General features: G+C 42.7%; 1 protein-coding gene across 1 annotated transcript in view; it reads right to left on the minus strand.

The window, feature by feature from the left end:
* LOC126456384 (cubilin-like) overlaps nucleotides 1-22,785 on the minus strand; it is a 393,168-nt gene that overhangs the window by 78,033 nt on the left and 292,350 nt on the right. Inside the window, exons 3-4 of the mRNA XM_050092138.1 lie at nucleotides 18,840-19,090; nucleotides 10,312-10,598 (exon numbers count right to left, since the gene is read on the minus strand). Coding sequence (XP_049948095.1) covers nucleotides 10,312-10,598; nucleotides 18,840-19,090 — 538 coding nt within the window. The remainder of the gene's footprint in view (nucleotides 1-10,311; nucleotides 10,599-18,839; nucleotides 19,091-22,785) is intronic.

Raw genomic sequence — 22,785 nt, forward strand, 5'->3', positions numbered from 1 at the left:
TTATTGATGTTTTACTTAAATTTGCTTCAAGTACGAGCTAGTGAGATACGGTTGCAACTTGACTACGATATTAGGTAATACGTCTTTAATGCCAAGTAGTTTACAGGAATTGAGTAAGGTCAGAAGTCTGTTGCTGTGTCACTGGGGGCTTATGTGAAGCATGTTTTAGCACTTTGTCACTGAATGGGTATCATTATTGTGTGCGAGAGGTACCTGACTTCTGTTATACTATCTTTCATACAGTTAACAAATTTTGGCACTGTGAACTGATGGCTACACAACTGGGGAAACTGCCCCACAGCAGAGAAGCTAACAGATGGTAGGACAGCATATTCCCTTGGAAAAGTTGTTAAGTAGATCTATTCCAAATTATTTAATGTAATGTAGCCTCTTATCTCGTCTGATGCGTTAAATAGTGCAAATATCAGTGTTGTGTGATTAGTTTTCAGATGTTAATCGAACGTATTCCTTGGTGCCTACGTATTTTATTCTGCGTATCAATAGAATATCAGGGTTTGCTCGTCACTGCTTATGAGAGTGGTTTAAGCAGTTTCAAACAGATGCACGCCTTACTTCCTCTGTTGTCAGACACAAACATGATCGTCACCAACACACTTAGGGTTTATAAGGCGCTTAGCAACGACGTACGGTAGTCCGTCTCGGGGCACTGCATCCCAGTCCACTGTTAATTCAGTTCGGAACAGATGTTTACGACTAATACTGATAGCTCCACTTTGGTCAAGTGTAAGAGAAATACACGAAGAACTGAAGGTCATTACCATCAGCGACATGATCACATTTCCCATCAGAAAACTATTAGAGAGGATTGAAAATCTTATACTGACAATGCTACTCTTACAAGAGAAACTCTCCATCTACTCACACCCCCCCTCCCCCCTCCCTCAGATTTAGTTGTAAAGTGGCCCAGTGGATAACCCGTCAATACGTGAACGCAGATCAAGCACGAAAAAAGAAGTTGTTCAGTGAACGGCCCAAGCTAAAGATGTGAAATGTCAAGCGAATTGTCACAATCATGGCGTCGTGGTTGCGTGGTGACGGTGTTGTACTGCAAAGTGAAAGATCCGCATTCAGATCCTCCTCGTGCCCTTATTTTTTTCACAAAATTATGAGCTTTCCGTCCGCTCATCGGCATGCCTCTTCTCCTTCTGTAATCTTGGCAATTATCATACTATACAATGGTTATAGATTATGAGTCATGTGATAACAATGTATTGCCGTCGCAATCGAATAGTGAGAGCCTGCGAGATGCCGCGTAGACGTCTAACACAAATGAAAACAATTTGTAAAAGGATGTGAACTATGTTACAACAAAGGAAGTCAAGAGTCAAAACTTCCAAAACAAACCGCAAGAGTTATAGTATGTGCTACCTGCATAGAAACGCAGGAGGTACGTACGTCTAGAGTTCACTTTCTTACACCTGGCTGTTGCGAGCGGACGTTACACCACGACACAAACACAAATTAGGAAATGGCAAACAGACTCGTCGATGACCAGACGAACAGTCCATACTTTTGTGAAAAATTAGGTTCACGAGGGAGATTTGAATACGGATTTCCGCATTGGTAATCCAACACCGTGACAACATAAGCACGACGTCATTGCTGTTATTATTCGCTGGCTGCTGTACATCTTGAGCTTGGATAGCTCACGGTTTTCATTTGGTTTCTTTTTTCTTCTTTTTTCACAGTCCGGCACACCTCCTTCCTGTTTCCATGCCTGATCTGTTTTCAGGTTTTAACGGGCTATCCATAGGGCCATTTCACCACTAAATGTGAGGGGGAGGGGGGGGGGGGTGCGAGGAGAGAGTTTCCATTATACAGGAACAGTCAACCCACGACGATGCGATGATGTGAGAGTTTAACAATCACTGAGCAACCAACACAGGCAGTACAGTTAAACGAACACGTGAATAGGGCAGTAGGGTTAGAGCCCAAGCGTTCTACTAACATTGAGAAACGATGAAAATTTACAGATCAGACATGGTTATAGGGCTATAATTGCAAAGGCATGATGACATGCATTACAAGGATTTTTCTGGAACTTTCTTTAGACGAGTTAGTGGTGAATGTGTGAAATACTGTTTATATGCGTCTATCCGAGATTCCGTTCAGTCTTCACCCGATCGCATGATGGTTGAAATGGCTCTGAACACTATGCGACTTAACTTCTCAGGCCATCAGTCGCCTAGAACTTAGAACTAATTAAACCTAACAAACCTAAGGACATCACTCAGATCCATGCCCGAGGCAGGATTCGAACTTGTGACCGTAGCGGTCGCTCGGTTCCAGACTGTAGCGCCTAGAACCACACGGCCACTCCGGCCGGCCGATCGCATGATTCAGGGCTTATAGAGTATAATACTGCACTTCAGATGGCTCTCTGCATGTAAATTTGAATGAATAAAAGGATGTCGTAGGACGTTTTTAAGACAGCAGAATCAAAATTGTTAAACGGTAATAAACTGGACCAATAACTACGTAATTGCTAGTACATACTTCGTTATTCCGTTCTGCGAGGTTTACCAGTAGCTCTGATACACGCAGTTCGTTATCCTAGGAATAAAAATGTGGCGTGGTTCCTTCTTCTGTAATGACCATTACTGTTACAATACTCTTATCCTCTTAAATACCGTGAACGTAAACTAGGTCCTCCTTTCAATATTTGTAAGAAGTGGAGCTAATTTTCTATGAAAACTTTAGTTTTGAGCCGGTTTCAATAAATTAAATGATTGTTAGCAAAACCTTAAACATTTCAGTCCTGTGATGTAATTTACAGATTTGATAACCGTTCTGTTTGAAACGTGAACGAAACTAGATTATGAAAATATCTGTACGACTGCGTAACTACTGGGGAAATACGAAACGACAGCGATTTAATTTACGACCAGAAGCTAACAGAGACGATGTGTCGAACTTAATTATAATTTGCTTGATAGAGTTGCACGTCTCAGACGAGTCACTGATCAACTACATGAGACTAGATGGGGCAACAATATGTACAAGTCTTGGATGGTACTGAGGCCCAAAGATCTACACCTAAATCCTTCTCCATCATTCTCCGATAAAATAGTTAATCATTTCGGCTTTAAATAATAGATTTCTCTATCCGTCCTTCTGTGAATATCACTTGTCTCTTCTGATTCAAAGAAGTGGCGCTTGTAAGAACTCACACTTCCAATGAGAAAGATCTCTGAGATCTATTATGATATCTATTAAATTATATCGAGCAATTGAAAGTACATCGTGTAATTCAAAACGTATATAATACACGTAGCTCTGACTAGTACCGATGTAAATTATACATGCATCCTCCACTGTCAGTACCATACATTTAAAGACAATTTATTTTCAGATTCAGTGGTAGGTCTTCCGTTAAGCTCATTTTCACAGCTCCTGCTGCTCAAGGGGGACCCCAGTTAATTTAATAAGAACTTGGCTGCCAGAGAACTTATGAAGTTAGAAGTTGTGTTCCGAGTCGTCGCAGCGGTAGGGAAGCTTCTAGAACGTTAACTTCCCGTAATACCCGGAGTTACTCTTAATGTCTCCGAACATTTTAATTTAGTCCATGATTTGTTGGCGAGTTTTGGGTGAAGACGGATCGTTCAAGCATGGACGGAACACCCAAGGGAGGATTAATGCTTCGGAGTGTTCGTTAGAGTTGCGCTGGCAGGGGTCGATGACCGGGGGTTGCAGACAGCCGGTCTGTGCGGTACAAGACCAGCCAAAAAGCTGCAATTGTTTGCGAGTCGGAAAAAATATGGGGCCATAAAAGTGATGAATGGCGGTAATAAAAAAGCGCAGTCGCCTATCGTAATATGTTTAGACGTATAGCAGCAAATTAAAACAAAAATGGGTGCATTAGTGTTACAATAAAAGCGAGTTTACTTAACTGCTCGGCAGCATAACAAACAGAGTGTTTAGTGATAAAAGATGCATTTAATTCTGAAATATTCGGAATGAATTATTGCACACACTGCTTGTAGGGCGTAAAATGAATAATTCCAAAGTGGAAACTACCGTACATCAGAACGCGCGAACAACGAAAACACGTTAAATGCTATCAACAAGAACACACAGAAGTGTGCTGGTGTCATTACATTCATAATTTAGAAGTATCCATATCAGCCGTGATGTACTCGATAGTAGTACGCATGCCAATGTTGCAACTATGAAGAGAAATAATTTTCCGCAACCACAACTTCGAACGTATGTCAGGGAAGTACAGTTTGTATAGCATTATGTTACGGGTTCATTTCTAGACACCTCGAATGCAATACTCACTCTTATTTGATACCAGAACCGGTCTGTGTAGATAGGAGAACAATGTGTTTTGCGGTAATGGACTTCGTAAAGCTCGTTGTTGGATTTAGCGTATATTGCGAACGCTTGCTGTGTCGAGATACAAAAAATTTGAACAAACTATTTATTTAAATGCCAAACTGTCTGTAATTTTTAAATCCTAGCCCTAGTGATTTCATAATCGTAGCCATAAATATAATAAATTTAGATTATTCTCTCACGTACCATCATGAGATGATTGACTTATTCTTTATTATTATATGCAAGACGAATGATATGAGAAAGTGTGTCCACGTTGTCTGTAAACCAGTTGTAATTTTCACACTGGTATACAACTCATGTTCTTTTCACTTGAGATGATAAACATTTTAGCGTCAGAATATCATTACAAGCAAATGACTGAAGTAACAGCTGTCATATTAATATAACTGTTTTTGGTACATTCCTACTAAATTTAGCAGTTTTCACTTGTGACCAAGATTTGAAGACGACCTGCAGGTAGACTAAAACATTTTTCCTTAAATGTAATCATATTATCATCTGTCTCTAGTCACTTGAAAGCTATTCAGCTCATGCCAGAACAGCTTTATCTAGGCAAAAAGTCGTGACTAGTTAACGTTTTGACCTGCATCAACCTTCCTATATACAACGGTTCCATTGTTGAAACACATCCAAAATGCATAAGATAAACCTAACTCACTCATATTCTAAGAGTCTATATGGGTTACCACATAACTAAGCTTTCGTAGGACATTTAATTGCCGAATTACTTTATTTCGTAGCTACTATTACTACTACGCATTCTGCAAAGTAAACACACGCAGCCAAGTACGTAGAAGAGAACACCGTAGTGTATCGCCGTTTATACACTGCATAGTAGAATTAAAATGTCACATTTTCGAACATCGTAAATGACTCCCATTGCGACATGTAAGTTTCAGATTTCGCTCAAAGGTGCCTACAACCTTCCTTTGTAATGATGCGCGTGATACACTGTGACGTCACCGTCGGACACAGTAACTCCTCAGACAACAAGGTGTCGACGCTATGAAAAAAAAGGGCCGTAGATAAGATGTTCATGTGACCTGTGAGGTGAGTCAATGACGTCGCACTGTTTTACAACAGTTCCACCCAACGCCATTGCGGACGTGTCACACCATTGGCAGGTAGTCACACCCCATCTGACCCACATTTCACTCCTTCTTCTGACGTCTCTGTGATAGAGGTCGAAACCGTGACCCCCAGCGTTGAAATCACGCAGTTTCCTGTTGGGTGACAGCGGGAAACATTTCAGACACATCTCTGCTAAGAATCGACATGAATGAAACCATCCCTTTCCCTAGGGCGTTGATTCTTACGTATTTCGTGGTCGGAAACAACAGTCCGCAGCTCAACGAGCAACCGAAAGATGTTCTGGGCATTCTTTGACACTGTTGACACCCTCAGTCGTTTCAGTCGTTCTCGTAGGACATTTTGGGACTGCATCCCTGTTGAACGTGATCACACCCATCTTGAGTGCAGCGCGACTGTAGATCCTTTTCTCGCGTACAAATTGGAACCACTAGGAGCTCTTCAGAAACACTCGACGAGATTTGAACGTTATCTGAAGCAGTGAAAGGTAATTATGCTTTCTCAAAGTTCCTCTTTTGCATCCTCCTGTGGCGTTATCAGGCGAAGGCGCAACATTGACATATGTGTGAATAAAACAGCTCAGAAAAAGCTTATATGATACACATGAAGTTTTATTGAGCAGGTTACATATATACCTGTCATAACGTTCCACATGAAGTTATCCTGGCGGCTGCTGTAGCGCCTGACGACAGACAAACCGGACCCAAGAGTGTCAAAATGGTTGCCTGTACCTCAGGTGCTAGAGCAGTCGTCAAGCTGATTGGTATCGAAATTTCTGACAGGTACATTTGTAACGTGGTCAATGAAGGTGCGTGGGTTGCCCGAGAGTGTTGCCAAACTAGGGAGGTGTTAGAATGACCCTTTGCCATTTTCGTCAGGAACTTGTTAATTTTGCACATCCAAGTGATCACTCCAATGGAGGGCGGAAAACTGGAGAGCTTAAAATGCATACCTAAGTACCATTTGAAGCGAAACAATCGCTGTATCGTTTGTAAGATACAGAGGCGAGCGAGTGTGCCAGGACTTACCCCAGTTCACTGATAGTAGAGCCACGTCACCTTAACACGCTGCGCGTTGCGCACAAGATTGTTCTATAATTATGTTTAAAATTAAAAGTCAACATTTCCATTTGAAAATTTGTCAACATATTCTTTATTGTAATGACATTTTGAACAACAAGTCTTAATGTAATTAAACCAATGGCTTCCATAAAAATACAGTTTTAAGAAAACAATTAATGGCGCTAAATAACAAAGCTAGAAAGCTAGAATTAGGTCAGAATGTGCCTATGGAGGTAAGAAATGCGTGGTGCAAGTTTCAAAGCAAAAGAATTAAAATTACAGCTAGAATCCACGTTTTTAATAAATTTAAAGGCGCTGAATATTGAACTTAGAAACGTAAGAATTTGTTTTGTGCTTCAATTCACCCTAAAAGTAGTAACTAAGAAACCACGTTACGCCACCTCTTACAGTTTTTGAGCAATTTAACGAAAACCAAATTTGTCACTAAAATATACCCATCTGTAATAGATTAAATACCCTAATGTTAATAGTAGAAAATTTTGGTTACAGCACATGATAAAGCCTACTAAATAATAGAGTTATATCAAATTTTAGAACCGCAGTAGTAATAACATCCAATACAAGTTCTAGTAAATATACGGTTCAGAGGTAACGATCTACCGTTAGTTCCAGTATAAAAATTCTAGAAGACAAAGTTTTTGGTTCAAGCGAACTGAAACATTTTCTGTGCATTCAAACAACTTACCCGAATGCATGTAAAAATAAGAAGATTCTAGATTAATTGATAACTTTGTTACTAAAGATTATGTGCGCAAGGAAGCGGTCGTTCAGAGGTTGCTGCCGTGTGCATAAGGCAGATAACAACAGATGTTCCCTCGGCCGTCCGGTGCGGCACGTATATAAATACAGCTAGAGAGGCAGGAGAAAAGGCGCCGCCGACGTCCCGAAGAGGCAGGGCGTGCATGTTGCGCTCTACGCGGACGATATGGCTCTCTATGGTAGAAGCATCAACGCAAGGCTAAGGCGTAACCGCCTACAATCGGCTTGTGACGTCCTTTGGGCCACCAAATGGCGGCTCAAGTTTAACGAAACCTAAATCCAGGCGGTGATCTTCACAAGGAAGAAGATTCCTGTCGACCGGCAGCCACTCAGCATCATGGGAGGCCCTATCCCACGGTCGATCACCGGACGCTACCTAGGTGTCACTCTGGACCGGCGCCTGTCGTGGAGGGCGCGTATTAGGGAAATAAGGGGTAAAGCGGTTGGCAGATTGCGCTTATTACACCCCTTACTCAACCCAGCGACGACCCTGACCCCACACTGCGGCATTACTCTCTACCTGACACTAATCAGGCCAGTGTTAGAGTACGCTGCTGTAGTGTGGGTGCAACGCGGCCGACTTGTCAATTGCAAAGCTGCAGACGGTCCAGAACAAGGCGCTTAATTTAGCGCTTCACCTGCCACGAGACTTCAGCACCGGACAACTCCACAGAATAGCGGGAGCACCGATTCCGGCAAGGGGCGCAGCGTTTTTATGCCGCTGCTCGGACGTAGGAGAACGACCTCGTTCCCAACTTGGGCAACCAAGAGCACTGGCGCCCGACCACAAGGTGGCCAGGCCTGTTGCTGGTGTAATGGAACGCCGCAACATGAGCAAGAAGACCCAGTAGCAGCAACGCAACCATGAAGAAGAATCCAAAGAGAATACCACATTCAACACCCCCAGGGTGAAGTAGGAACGGCGTGATCCGTCCATCCTACAACTCACCGGAGCATGAAGCTCCATGAATTTGAGAAGCAGGAGAAAAGGTTCACTTCGCACTCAGCCACTGTAAGATCCGCGTCTTATAACGCGGATTGCGCTCTGCCTAAGATTAGGTCAGAGACGGACTTTGACAAAAGCGAATTTGCGGGAAAAACTGATAGTGGACTGGCAAGGACTGTACACCGTCCTGGATCTCTTACATTTTGCTAAAATAACTGTTAGTGTGCCGTCCGTGATAATTACAAGCGGTAAATATTATTTCCACTTTCGTGGCGAGCATTTATTTCAAACAGTTATTCGAGTATTAGTAGTCAAGGCGAAGGACAAGGAACGTAGCGTAGAAGTCGCCCCTGAACTGCTAGTTGCGCTGTTTAGAATAAAGAGATTTACTGTCAATTGAACATTGTGATTTTCAAAGTGTTGTGTGTGAGATACTTTACTCAATATATTTTTGAACTAGAACTTTACACCTTCATTTATAGGCACAGTCCTGACCCCGATAAGTAGAAGGACAACAGAAACATTTCTTTCAGTGGGTTAGACCAAAATGTGGCCATGTAGTATGTTCGCCATCGCTTTCTGGATGACCACAAAAATAGTTGCCAGGCTCTAGTAAGATGGCGACCAACAATACTATAGAACCAACAACAACTCAATATTTAACCAGCCACCCCATACATATTTATTGCTTCGGATCACGTTCATACTTCGTCGAATGGTTTTGTACGGTATTAAGTGGTATCATCACATACCCGAGATCAAAATTGCGGTTGCGCTGTACTCCACTTCTGCGTCGCAATGGGAGACAGTGACGGGCCCCAATAATTTATCCTTGACTTTTGTTGCGCCGTGTAGTTAGGTGGCGTAGAATATCAGTAGCCTTCAGTGATCTTTCTCGACGTTTATTGTACAACCAGCATACGGCCACGGAATACAGAGGGTTTCTTACAACTGATGTATGTTACTTAGTGTTCCTCTGTACTGTACGTTATCTGGGCCTGTAAACTGGACTGAAGAGAGTGCATATCTTCATTTGTATGAATGTGGTGACCAATTTAATCAAGCAAATGTCCTAGGCAATGAAACGTATTAAGTTCGAAATCTGTCACACATTTGCAGGGAAGATTATTAATTAGATATTTCGAATGATGGCGTTTTCTCTATCGTCCAGTAGGATGGAAGAAATATGAGTATATATTTAAGTTCCTGTCTCTTCTGTTAATCGATTCTGGTATGCTGCACATACCCTCTTTGACTTTAATAAGAATAGGTTGAACGGTGGTAATCTAGGTACCTAGTGTGTTATGTGTTTTTGACTGGGGGGTAAGTCTTTGAAATGAAGTAAGAGACAGCTCACAGTCGCTTCCTCTGTTCCGTGAATGCTTACACACCGGAGAAGCGGTCCCATCCACCGTATTAGATTGAAATCCAAGCATCCGGCTGTTTTATTCAATGACGTACTGGCTTTTGGCAGCACTTCGTCTTGACGGACACAGAATGTTGGGCATCAAGTTCGGAGCTTTTTAGCTTTAATGTTCACCTGAATATTTGGGTCTTAGCGCAGGTGAAGCCATTTATCAGTACCCAAGATGAATACTCATAGTTGTGACTGCCCTATTTACGAGGCTGTTGGAATTCAAATTTTATCGCCCTTCTCAAGGATAGATATACTTCTTCTGGAAATGTTATTTGAGACGGTACACGTAGTAGAGTGAAATTACAAACTATGGGTATCGTTTAACCAAAAATGTGATTCTTCGTGTGAAAACTAGTTGAGGAGGTCAGTTCTTTACTTAGCTCGAAAAAGTCTGAGGTCCTTTTGTGAATTTACGTCAGATTTGCATATGCAGGAAAAGGTGTTAGTGTACAGTTATTACTCAGAGGGGTGTAAGAGAAATGCATGCTTCATGTGGTTGAAGGATCCAATTTGAACAAGTATGTTGTTAGATACATTACTTCGTTTTGAACAGTTTATATTGGTCTTCAGATACGTGAAATTCCTGACCTCCTCGTTCACACATGCTTTGAATTACCGAAGACTCAAGTGTAGATTATAAATGCCTTGCTAAATACCTATGACAGGAGCTGATTCATCCTTGCCGTCGTAGATTTTGATGTAATCATATGGGCAGTTGCGCTCGCCCGACGAGATGGGCCTCATGGGACACGTCATGATGTTCTCGCAGCGCTGGCCGTCTATGTTGAACTCCTCGTTCTCGATGTAGAGCTTGATGAAGGGCAGCCTGGTGTTGAGGTGGTAGCGGCAATGCAGGCCCCTGGGGTAGACGCCTGGGTAGGCGGGCGACTGCACGTAGCACGTCTGCAGGCGGCAGTCGCGGAACACGCGCTCACAGTAGGATCTGCAAGCATAGGGTAACACCTCCTATCTGTATAAATTAAAAATAATAATAACTGTACGATATTTGTCAGTTAGTTGTTGATAATAACATAGCTGTAGTGGCAGTAGGAGGAGTAGTTTCTCGTTTCTGCAAGGAGTTAGATTGCAGACCTGAGTGGCCACAGTGAAGACATCTTACAGGTGGATTCCACTTTAGCGTTTACACCTGGATCGAACTGTCACACCCTCCGCTGTAACGACGTTCGCCTGGTGTTACATATCACATTAAGAGTCTCAGTGGTCTGTAACGCTGACTCTTTCTATTGCGATGTAGCTCGCCCCGGATATACTAGCACTTAGTATTGGTAGCGTGAGAGAAGTGTTTGACAGAGTAAGAGCATTTTACAATTTAAGTGGTGAACTATTGAAACGTCCCACATCCACCACTACTGGCGGCTCACTTCCAACTGCGCAATGCTACGCGCTGTTAACATCCAGCTGCCCAACACTACAATGGCAGACAACAATGCAAACTAGCCACAGACTGCACACAGCACAGCCAGTGATTTTCATACAGAGCGCTACGTGGCGTTACCAATAAGAAAACCTAAACAGCCTACGTACATAGCCCCCATGCTCCCCACAAAAAATTTTACAAATTGTTTTGGACAGTGGCCAATACAGATTTGAAAACATTTTCATGAACACAATAACAAAGAAATCAAATGAACACACTTATTGATACAATGTTGGTCAAAAGCTAAAATTTTCTCACAGTCCATAAAGACAGTCCTGATCGTTCATCACAATAAAGTAGCAGTGTTTTTCTCAAAGTCTGAGAAGTGAAAGAAAATGCACACGGAAGTAGTGGATTTCCATGCAGTCTTGAAGAAGTAGTGTTGTCCTTCCAACAGAAAGATAGTGCTGACTCTTGACATGCAGGATGGTAATGGGCCACAACAGAGCAAACCTACATCAGAGTCAGTCGAAGTTTTGAAGAATATTGGTAGGCACGTCATCACAGAGCAGACCAACTGTAGTCCTGGTAGAGATTACGGTATTGGTGGGCCACCAGATCTGCAGACCCAATGCAGTCCTTGTAGAAATAATGGTATTGGTGAGTCATCAAAGGTGTAGACCCACTGTAGTCCTTTAAGTTTTCCTGAGTTTTTGCAAGTTGCGTAACCGAATCGGTAGATGCAACTGAGTCAATTTTAGCTTGCAAGGTCTCATGATTTTCATGAACAATAGTTTGCAGTTCTGTTATGGCTGCTTCGTGATTCTGTAATGCATTTTCATGTCGCGAAAAAATAGGTTGAAAATGCACACAAATTTGTGTTTTTAAGTCATTACAGACTTTTTGACATTTCGATTGAATGTTATGTAACTCAGTAGTTAAATCTTCACGTGTTTGTTCAAGCGTGATACCTAACTTCCGAATATTTTGTTCCATTGTGTGTATCTTTTGAAGCTTTTTCTGTGTTTGTCTCTGGTGTTGTTCCATTGTGTCTAACTTTTGAAGATTTTGTTCCATTGTGTATAACGTTTGAAGATTTTGTTCCATTGTGTCTAACTTTTGAAGCTTTGGTCCCATTTGTTGCATTAATTGTAATAACAATGCACTGGTGTCTGAAACATGTTCCTCAGTGCTATTCGGCAGTGCATTTGAACCGCCAATATACGCATTTTGACAAGCATAAAATGTGTCTTGACTTATTTGAGAAAACGGCGAGGACGCAAAACCTGAATATACAGTATTTGCAAGATTGTGCCCTGTCATTTCGGATTCCTGAGGCGAGCTGTTGCTGACCGATCGATCGATAATGCTTCCATGTTCACTACTTGTTTCACTGTCTACACCATTATTTGCCGCCGGCTCCATTTCCCTATGCACAATTACCAATTTACTACTTTGAATGGCGGTTAATCCATTACACAGTGGTGCTGATAAGCTACGCTCGTCGCCACTGTTATTTCTCAGTTTACTTTGGAGCCTAGTATTACGTTTTTCACACGCCATTATTGTCACAATATTTCACACGATAACACAGAAAAGCACAATTTGTACAGCAAAAATAAGAAAACACATAGCACTGAAAATAATATCTACTTAGTTGCAAGCGCAGCTGCGAAATACTTGGTGCAAATCTACATGCATGCCTCAACTGTTTTACTGTACAACAATGAAAGATTACAACTACAAAGTAGATTCTCTCTACAATTACGCGCTAGCAATAAACAAAAGCTACACTAATTACACAAACTACAAGAAAAAATCAGAAGATTCCAGTGAGGTATCCTCGGCTAAGGGTCGACATATGAAACGTCCCCTTAGAAAAATTATTGAATTACTGTGCTGATAAATCTCTCACATTATTTGATTTTCAAACAGCTGAGCAAAACTGAACGTTCTCAGACATTTCGCTCTGTACCTATTCTGATCAACACTAAACTGACACACAATATTTTTAGCGCAACGCAATCTGACTTTCAATAATCCCTACAAAAGAATGGCCCTGACTAACATTAACCTATACCTTGCACAAATCACTTACCTCACAAAAATCTTCGTTACTCGAACTACTGCAATACAGCGAGCGCCACTACTGCCAGCTAAATAAAAGATTCAAACTACTGAAGGCACTAACTACTGATAGGCATAGTTAGCAAATGAAAGATTTTCATAGAGAACAAACAATGTATTTACCTTAACAGTGCCCAAAAGTTACAATATATAAATCATTTCATAACATCCATTCTCACAAATGTACTGTTTCTGATGAACACACGTCCAGACCATCCGCTCCCAAAAATCAGCCATCTCACTTCCCCACATCCACCACTGCTGGCAGCTCACTTCCAACTGCGCAACGCTACGCGCTTTTAACATCCAGCTGCCCAACACTACAATGGCAGACAACAATGCAAACTAGCCACAGACTGCACACAGCACAGCCAGCGATTTTCATACAGAATGCTACGTGACGTTACCAATAAGAAAACCTAAACAGTCTAAGTACACTATCTCTAGCATGGAGAATTTAAGTACAGTGTCTATCGTACGTACGAAATGGGTCTCCTATTTCATAAGCGTAATGATATTTACTCGTAATTCGGTTGCTTTATATATGTTTCGCAGGTACCCTTAGTTTCACCTGTCATGTTCATTAACTTGGTATACCACACTCATGCTCATAAATTAAGGATAGCTGCAGAATGTGGTGCCACACAACGTGACACACGGCGGGCCCGTGATACGAGCTGCTGTGTTTGACCAGCCTCCATTCGCCCTAGTAGTCTAACCCTCATAAAGTCGTAAATATGTGTTCTTTGAGCCATTTTCAACACACAGTCACCATGAGCACGGCTGAAAACGTCTGCACATTTACTCGCTGCACAGCACTCTGAGATGCACCAACACACCTCTGCGTATGTGGACTGCTGCCAGCGCCACCGTGCGACGACGGCAGGTCAGATGCACCACATGGTCATACCACGAGGTGATTTAACCCGCAAACCGCCTACCAGAGCGTTGTTTCACCATGTATCAGCATTATCCTTAATTTATGAGCATGAGTGTGGTTCCCGTGGTGTCTGTGTATTATGTTGACAAAACAAATTATTTCCAACAGAAGTACGGACCAACATTAATAACCACTTTAATAAACGATTTTCTTTGCGTCTGGCGATTTGCAGATTGTCTCTAGTCGAAGCTATAAACGATCAAGGCTGCTATTAGTCTTACTTGAAGAACATATTGTCTGAAACACCCGTTACAGTCGTGATTCGAGCATAGCGTGTTCCATTGGATTGTCAAAAAGACGTCTGCTTGCACTGAGCTGCTAGTGCACTGCTTGCTTACAGTTTTGTGCACACCTATACTGTTAGGCGTGGACGAATAGAGTTACCGCATCTGATCAGCGAAACAGTCGTGTTCGACAACCTCTCGCCGTTTCAGGGAACCTGTTGCATCTAAGAACCCTCTCGAACTTCATCGTTCTGCTTGTCTATGTGTTATGGTCTGTGTAGACTTTATATCCCATTGGCGTACTGGCTTCCAAATCTTTGAACTCCATACAGTCACCGATGAACGTTTTTATGATACTGTACGTTTACTTTATGTGCATCTTTTCAGGGATACATTTGGCTCTGACCTAATTTTTATGGCATGGCAATGGGCGATCGCGTCAAAAAACGCAAGTGGAGAAGCTCTTTTAAGGAGAGGATATTCGTCGAATGGACTGTTCCGACCGATCCTCCAAGTGAAACCCAATCGAGCACACTGTGGATGCGTTGGGGAGACGTACTGCAAAGCGTCCACATGCACCAACGTCCATCCAGCAATTGTCAATAGCGCTGGTGGAATAATGGAACGCACTACCACAAAAACTCCTTACAAACCAAGTGGCCAGAGCTTGGGGGCACGTTCCAGAGCTTGCATTACCGACCGTGGTGATCTCACATACTACTAACACCCATGTCGCACCGAGCGAGGTGCCGCAGTGGTTAGCACACTGGACTCGCATTCGGGAGGACGACGGTTCAATCCCGTCTCCGGCCATCCTGATTTAGGTTTTCCGTGATTTCCCTAAATCGCTTCAGGCAAATGCCGGGATGGTTCCTTTGAAAGGGCACGGCCGATTTCCTTCCCCATCCTTCCCTAACCCGAGCTTGCGCTCCGTCTCTAATGACCTCGTTGTCGACGGGACGTTAAACACTAATCTCCTCCTCCTCCTCCCATGTCGCACCTTTCGAAATGTCCAGGGGCCCGCGATGAATCGCGTTGACTTAAGTGTAATTATTGTCTTCGAATAAAAGTGTAATTTCTACTCCTCTCACTGCGTATTTCTTTTAGTTACCTTGTGTACTCTTCTGTACTGCAGCAGTTCTTTCTATGTGTGCTTCAAGTTTCATCGAGCTATAGTATCTGGCAGTGAGGCATCGTGCGAATGTTACTTTCGTCTTTAAAGATTTGCGCATCAGTGATAACAAAGGCAATACAAACTCATTCACTTCTGGTTATGAACATTAGAGATGTAAAATTTAGAATTGAGTTCCACTGACTGTAAGAGGTGAAATGCTGAGTGTTTCAATTAATAGTACTTCATGTTACCAATGGATTGCTATCGAGTAGGGAAATGTGTTGTTCCTTCGGTCTGTTTTCAGACATTCACCTCTACGCAGCCCTGTAATAAAGATTTGATATAATTTCTTACTCCATTTATAAATGAGGGCATTCATTGTTTAGGCGCTCCAGTGTTTTCCTAAAATTACGAACAATACTCCGGAAAACTTAGGATTTTCCAGATTTGGAAACATATTCCAAGGTGGAACATGGTCATGAACCTATGAACAAATATTCGATTTAAATTTAAAGGTGTTACATTATTACTCAACTGCAAACAAATAAACAATAAGTAGACTGAAATTAAGCAGAAGTATGATCAAAAACCAGTTAAAAATATATTCTGAAGTAGAAGCTATTGGAAACAAACAAAAATTTTCATTTTAGAAACTCGTATATTTGCTAAGACATAACAGAAACTCTGTTCATATGCAAGTATCACATATTCCATGGTAAAAGGCCTCCTGATGGTTCAAGGTACGAAATGGTGCAGGACCGACCAGGTATGGCTTAAGTGTCCACATGTTAAGTAATAAATCTGAACATTAATAGCCCCTTACCCCCGCCCCCTCCCTATAAAAATTTGTACATGAGGAATTAAAAATACATTCCAAATATAATATGAATACATGGCGTCTGTTCCTTCAGACATGTCCGAAAGAACAGACGTCATGTGGAATCCACATATTATGTTAATACATATTATGTAAATGGAAGGTGGCCGGGGGAGAAGGGAAGGAAACGGAAGGAACTGATGATATCGGCTGCATCTGGACTTTATAAGGAATCGGCGACGACGAGTGAAAATTTGTGCTGGACCGGGACTTGAACACGGGATCTTCTGCTTATTAGGCAGTTGTGTTTCTTTAATTTTTATTTAATTTTATTTTTTATTTTTTGTTCGAACCTCGGACCTCTGTCTTTCGCAGGAAAGGGCTCTACCCAGTTTCCTTTCTGTTTCTTTAAGGTGGTATAAAATCCGGTGGTCAGTTTCAGACTGGTACAGACACTGTGAGCAGCGGTCGAAACCTAATGCCATTCCTTTCCCATCCCGGAACGCCCCATCCACTGCACCATCCGGACACGATGTTTATCGCAAATGCACGGAATATCTCGACACGATCACCAACCGACTCAACATCCCACCTAGCGCTACCTGTTAGGAGTCACTGTCCTTGTTCTCCACGCTTGCTAATTTTAGGTTCCCTCCGGACGTCAAACGATATTGCACAAGCACGCTGAAGGGTGTGGATTGATTCACCATAGAGAAAGATCAGTTATACGATTGCGTGATGTCTGTTCTTTCAGACAATTCTTCAAAAAAATTCCAATACAGCTGATATCGTCAGTTCTTTCCCTTTCCTTTCATTTTCCCCCCTGTCTGAAAGAACAGACACTATGCATTCATGTAACTGATTCGCGTGGATGGGCAATGGATGCACAACCTTAACTGTGAATGCACAATACCGTTCGACTTCCGGCGGGAATCTAAAAATTAGCGATAATGGAAGACATAAACAGGGACTGCGGGTAGGTGGCGCTAGCTGGTAGCGTGGCTCGGCCGGTGATTGCGCCGATATTGTCCGTGCATTTTCGAGGTACTGTCCGGATGGCGCAGTGGTTAACGCAGTAGAAGATTCTGGGTTCGAGTCCCGGCCCGGTACATATTTTTACTTCTCGCCCAGGCAAAAACACACACGAATCAACTGTTAACATCAGGTCCTTCTCTTTCCTTTTCTTTGTCCGCCCTCCATCTTCCGTTTGGATACTACCTCAAAGAGCTTTAACGTACAATATAGAACTTACATGCGTAAAACGCCGAACTATTTACAAATGCTGCACTAAACAAAATAACAAAATGTACATAAACTGACGGAAAATCCTTGTTGCGGCCTCTAGTGTGCTTTCCTTCATGTGATTCTAAAATTAGTGATTAGGGTTAAGCACCGACCAAATAAAAGTCTTGTGATCCTAGATACATTGACCTCTAGGTACAGAACTTTCCCCTAATTAGCTTTCGTTCAGATTTTATTCTCTACTTTCGTTTCTGAAAATACCTGACAGATTAAAACCGTATCAGTCCGAGACTCCATCCCAGAAACTTGCTATTGCTGCTATGTGATCCATCCACACATTTCTGCCAGTGCTTGATTATTATTTTTTGGAACTCACAAAAGCTCTTCTTTTATTTCATTTCGGCAATATCAATAAGTACTCGTACTTCAAATGCCTTGTAACATTCAGTTTATAAACCTGTGTTGACATTGCAACAGGAATGATACGTCACCTCAAGCCGCAAGTGTTTTTACAGTTTTTCATGAAATGCACTAGTCGGTCGAGACCGGCTACGACAATCTGAAATGCTTTTGTGATTGTTGCTGCAAGAAAATAAAGGAAATCTATTAGTCGGCCGCACAATATCCAATGGCTATATTATTTTTCCACTGAAGCTCTCTTTCATACTTTGCCGGATTTGCGTTCTAGGAATAAATTAATTTGTCTACAAAGCTGAAAGTACTTTGCAGATTAAAAGTGCGCCCGCCACCTGAGAAGCTACTACAAAATCTTGCCGTCTTTACTGCTCCACCTAATTCTTCCTTCCTAGAGATGTAAGCCGGCAGGGAACGGAGGAGAGCTTCTGTGAAATTTGGAAAACAGGGAGGAGGAACTGCTACAACAGAAGCTACTAGTGCGCCTTACTAGTCGTTCCACAATAGCTCAGTCAATAACGTTGCAAGCTAAAAGCAGGGTTCTGGGTTCGGATCCAGGTCCTACATACAATTTCAAACTAGCCCTCACTCCGCTGGAAAGTGATTCAGTGTACCTTTGCCTTGCTGTGTTAAACGATGACGAGGATCTAAGTGCAGCTCCGTGCTCCAGTTCGCGTATATGCTGGGTAACAATAGAGCACCATCCCGAGAGTTAGGCCTGATGATAAGTTTCGTGTCAACGCTCACATGAACACTATTGACAAAACTGTGGTGCCACTGAACTTGCAGGTAAATCTTCCAGGAAGTCGGAGTAGCTGCAATAGTCCACCAAGGTGGATACAGTAACAGAAGTCATAGCAATATTATACATGCTTGTCACAACACCTACCTGGAACAGAACAATTCCATTAGTCGTGGGATTACGTACCCGGGTATGACCTCCCCTCTCCTGTTGGGGTAGAGTTCCGGATGCTGCCCATAACGCAGGTAAACTTCCAGCTGCTGCTCGGCACGTGAGTCAAAGCTGAAGTAGGTCTGGTCCGTGAAGTTGTCCGCGTGGAACACCACCTTGACGAAGCTCGTCTCAGAAATGAACGTCTGTGGTTGTTCAGTCTCACCGCAAAACACTCCTGGATCCTTCCGGTTGCTTACGTCCGTTTTGGCGTTGCCATCCACAATCTGTCACACAACCATGAACACATCGATGTTAGTAACATGCAACTAACCTTAAATTTCAGCTATAAGCACAGTTTGACGCAGTAAGTGTGTCAAAAAGAACGCAAGCCTGGATATGACTTCTAACATGTGGTAAGATGAATAATAAGTGCACTTGAAAGCAATTTGTCATTTTTTCCTGGACAGTGGGACGTACTTAAATATTCCGTATTTACTTTCACAAACATTAACCAGTACTGAGCAATGTTCTTCAGTTGCATCGCATCCTGCAATACAAGTATGACTGCAAATTGTTGGCAAAGTGTTGTTATCGGTATAATAAATATTAACACCACCGAGGAAAGAGGAATTTCAGTCGAGTCGGTTTTTCGTGGGAAAGGAAGGAAGTATAGGAGCTATACTGTATATTCCACCCAATCCCTGAGATGATAGTTAACGAGCTGCATTGAATCGTGTGTATACAGGGTGGTCAGAACATGTGTGAAATTCTTGTAGGGATGTTACAGGGCAGGTTGTACTAAGACATAAATGTTAAGAAAAAAATTCGATACGTTGCGCCGTTTCCGGGTTATTTAGCATTGAAGTTAGCCAATCAGATCGCCGCGCGCGTAAATTCAAGTTTCAGCTAACGAGACACAGCACTCGTTGGGCAACACCGCCCCTGGCAGGCCGCTTGAGTGTGAGCGCGCCCCGATTGGCTAAATTCTACGATAAATAACTCGGAAACGGAGCAACGTATCGAATTTTTTTCATAACATTTATGTCTCAATACAACCAGCCCTGTAACATCCCTACACGCATTTCACACATTTTCTGACCATCCCGTCTTTTCCTCGTAGTCATTCATAAAGTCGAGTAACGGTACGAGCATGGAATGAATTCTTGTGATGAAAATTCCTACGGACATTGATGACCCAATTCCAGAATAAGAAAGAAAACTACGACATGGCAAACAATTGGCGACTAAGTAAATAGAGATGGAATATAGACTAGGTTTAAAGAAAGATTTGGTAGGAACTCGACCTTGCGATATTGAAATGAACCATCCCTATATTTTCCTTGTGAAATTTAGAGATACCACGGGGAACCATAACTCGCATGCCCAGATGTATTTGAACCATCGTCTATCCGATTGCGAGTCCAGGGTCCAGTGTCTTTTCCATGACCAATTCATATCATTATTTGAAAAAAGCGTTATAAATATCAAACATGTAACGATATTCGCAAATTAATTTATGATGTGAATGTAAAACTTCTCGTTTCACACCATTACGATAAATCGTGCAAAATGATCCATGGAACACGAAACTAGCTACCTAGCTACCACTGTAATACCTCGTCGAGCGATCCCGTAAGAGGTCTTAATTCGTAACCATGCTTCTCGTTGTTTGATTTACAGGAACTATGCATTACGACATTTTCATTTCCAAACGTGTCTTTCATAGTTAGATCAACAGCTTTTTAAAAAAATGAGAAAAAAACCTGTATGCCTTCCGATACGCTACTACTAATGGTTGAAATACACTGACGGAAATAAAAATCGCATCTCCAAGAAGGAGTTGTACGACATAAACGAAAACTAGCGGTCATGTTTCTACATCGGAAAGATGATGTCTATTCAAATTTCGCGCCAGTACCATTAAAGTGGCGTTAGTAGCGCCACTATGAGGCTGCAAATTGATTTACTTTAAATACACACTGCAACAATCGTGAAAGTAAGCTACGTTTCAGACTAGACCTCGTGAGTTGATATTAGTATAGAATGCTTCTTAGGCGATGAAGACGCCGTTATCTACACCTCTCTATGAGTTGTATAGCAGGGCTACGAATACCTTGATCTTCCCTCTGCGATACTGCGACGCTGCAGAAAGACTTGGCAGGAATGTGGCCACCGTACACGGTTGTTGGCAGCGGTGGCCATGAGCTACACGGTTGCAAGAAGACCAGGCTCCGGAAATTCACGTAGCGCTACCGAGAGGGAAGACCATCGTTTTTGGAGTGGGGCTCTCGCGCATTGTACTGCATCTGTTGCAGCAATTTGAGCACCGTTGGCAGCATAGTGACACAACGAACTCTTGCAAATTGGTTACTTCAAGGACAGCTTCGAGCCAGACGCCCTGTAATAAGCGTCCCACTGACAACAAACCATCGCCATTTGCGACTTCAGTGGTGTCAAACAAGAGCTCACTGGAGGGCAGGGTGGAGATCTTTCGGGTGAAAGGTGGTTCTGCCTCGGTGCAGGATGGCCGTGGGTCGATCAGAAGGAGGCTAGCTGAGGGGCTGCAACCAAACTGTTTGCGTACTAGACACATGCTGTTGTGGTGTTTGGTGCGATTTCGCATGGCACCAAGAGCATTCTCTGGTCACCCCACACACACTCTGACTGTAAACCTCTACGTCAATGAAGTGATTCAACCTGTTGTGCTGCCATTCATGAACAGCATTTCAGGGGGTGTTTTCGAACAGGATAACTCTCACCCACATACCGCTGTTGTAACCCAGAGAGCCAACTTGATGCGTATCCAATCGAGCACATACGGGAAATCATGGGACGATAACTGCAGCATCAGTCACAAACAGCGTTAACCGTTCCTCTATTGACCGACCAAGTCCAACAAGAATGGAACACCGTGTCACAAACTAACATGCGGCCACTAACATGCATGCACTTTGCATGTTTGGATTTAACATTCTGACGCTTAAACTGGTTATAAATATACCAGCGTTTCACATTTGCAAGTAATATTCAAATCTTGGTTTGCCCAGCACGTTTTACAAATCTCTTACCCACTGAGAATAACTGTTCATATGTTTCCGACAGACTGACATGTCAGCATTTGTCAGTTTCGATTACTGATTCACTCTGGCATAGTGTTGAAGCAATATAGATTGCCATAACCGTATCTGTCATCCACACTCAGTTCAGTTCGATACCCAGACAGGTTAGAACCATTTCCTCCGGAAACGGCTCAAATGGCTCTGAGCACTATGGGACTCAACATCTGAGGTCATCAGTCCCCTAGAACTTAGAACTACTTAAACCTAACTAACCTAAGGATATCACACACACCCATGCCCGAGGAAGGATTCGAACCCGTAACAGTAGCGGTCGCGCGGTTCCAGACTGCAGCGCCTAGAACCGCTCGGCCACCCCGGCCGGCGCCATTTCCTCCGCTGTACGTGGTAGCTCAATGCACTAAATTTCACACTCTTTGTACCCCATATCACCATAAAATTTAATCACGAATACTTTGTACCACACTATAAATTCATTCATTTGTTACACTTCCTTTCTGTAGCTGCAGTTTTAATCGCTAGCACTGTACAAGCGGCGACCATAAATTTTACGTTCAGAGATCATACAGGAGTCGTGAGAATTGAAACAATTATCCACACCGACGCACCAGTCTGAAGATACACGTTTGGGAAAACACCGTTGCCTGCTACGTAAGTTTGTAAATTCCTGCTTCAAATCCTCGCTAATGTCGACACTTCTAGGCCTTTCTTAAGGGATTAAAGAAGTGATAACCATGAGAAAGATCCGAACTGTAGGGCGAGATCTCGAGCATACAAATGCCGAATGTCCAGCCTCCCGCAGCGGCTGGCGTCGTGTGTCTAATCGTTAACAGCACTGAACTGGGCACACCAATCCTAAACAGTGGTTTTCGTCAAAAATACTGCCCATTACACTTTCTTCA

This window comes from Schistocerca serialis, chromosome 2 (assembly GCF_023864345.2).
Source record: "Schistocerca serialis cubense isolate TAMUIC-IGC-003099 chromosome 2, iqSchSeri2.2, whole genome shotgun sequence".
NCBI classification, from domain to species: domain Eukaryota; kingdom Metazoa; phylum Arthropoda; class Insecta; order Orthoptera; family Acrididae; genus Schistocerca; species Schistocerca serialis.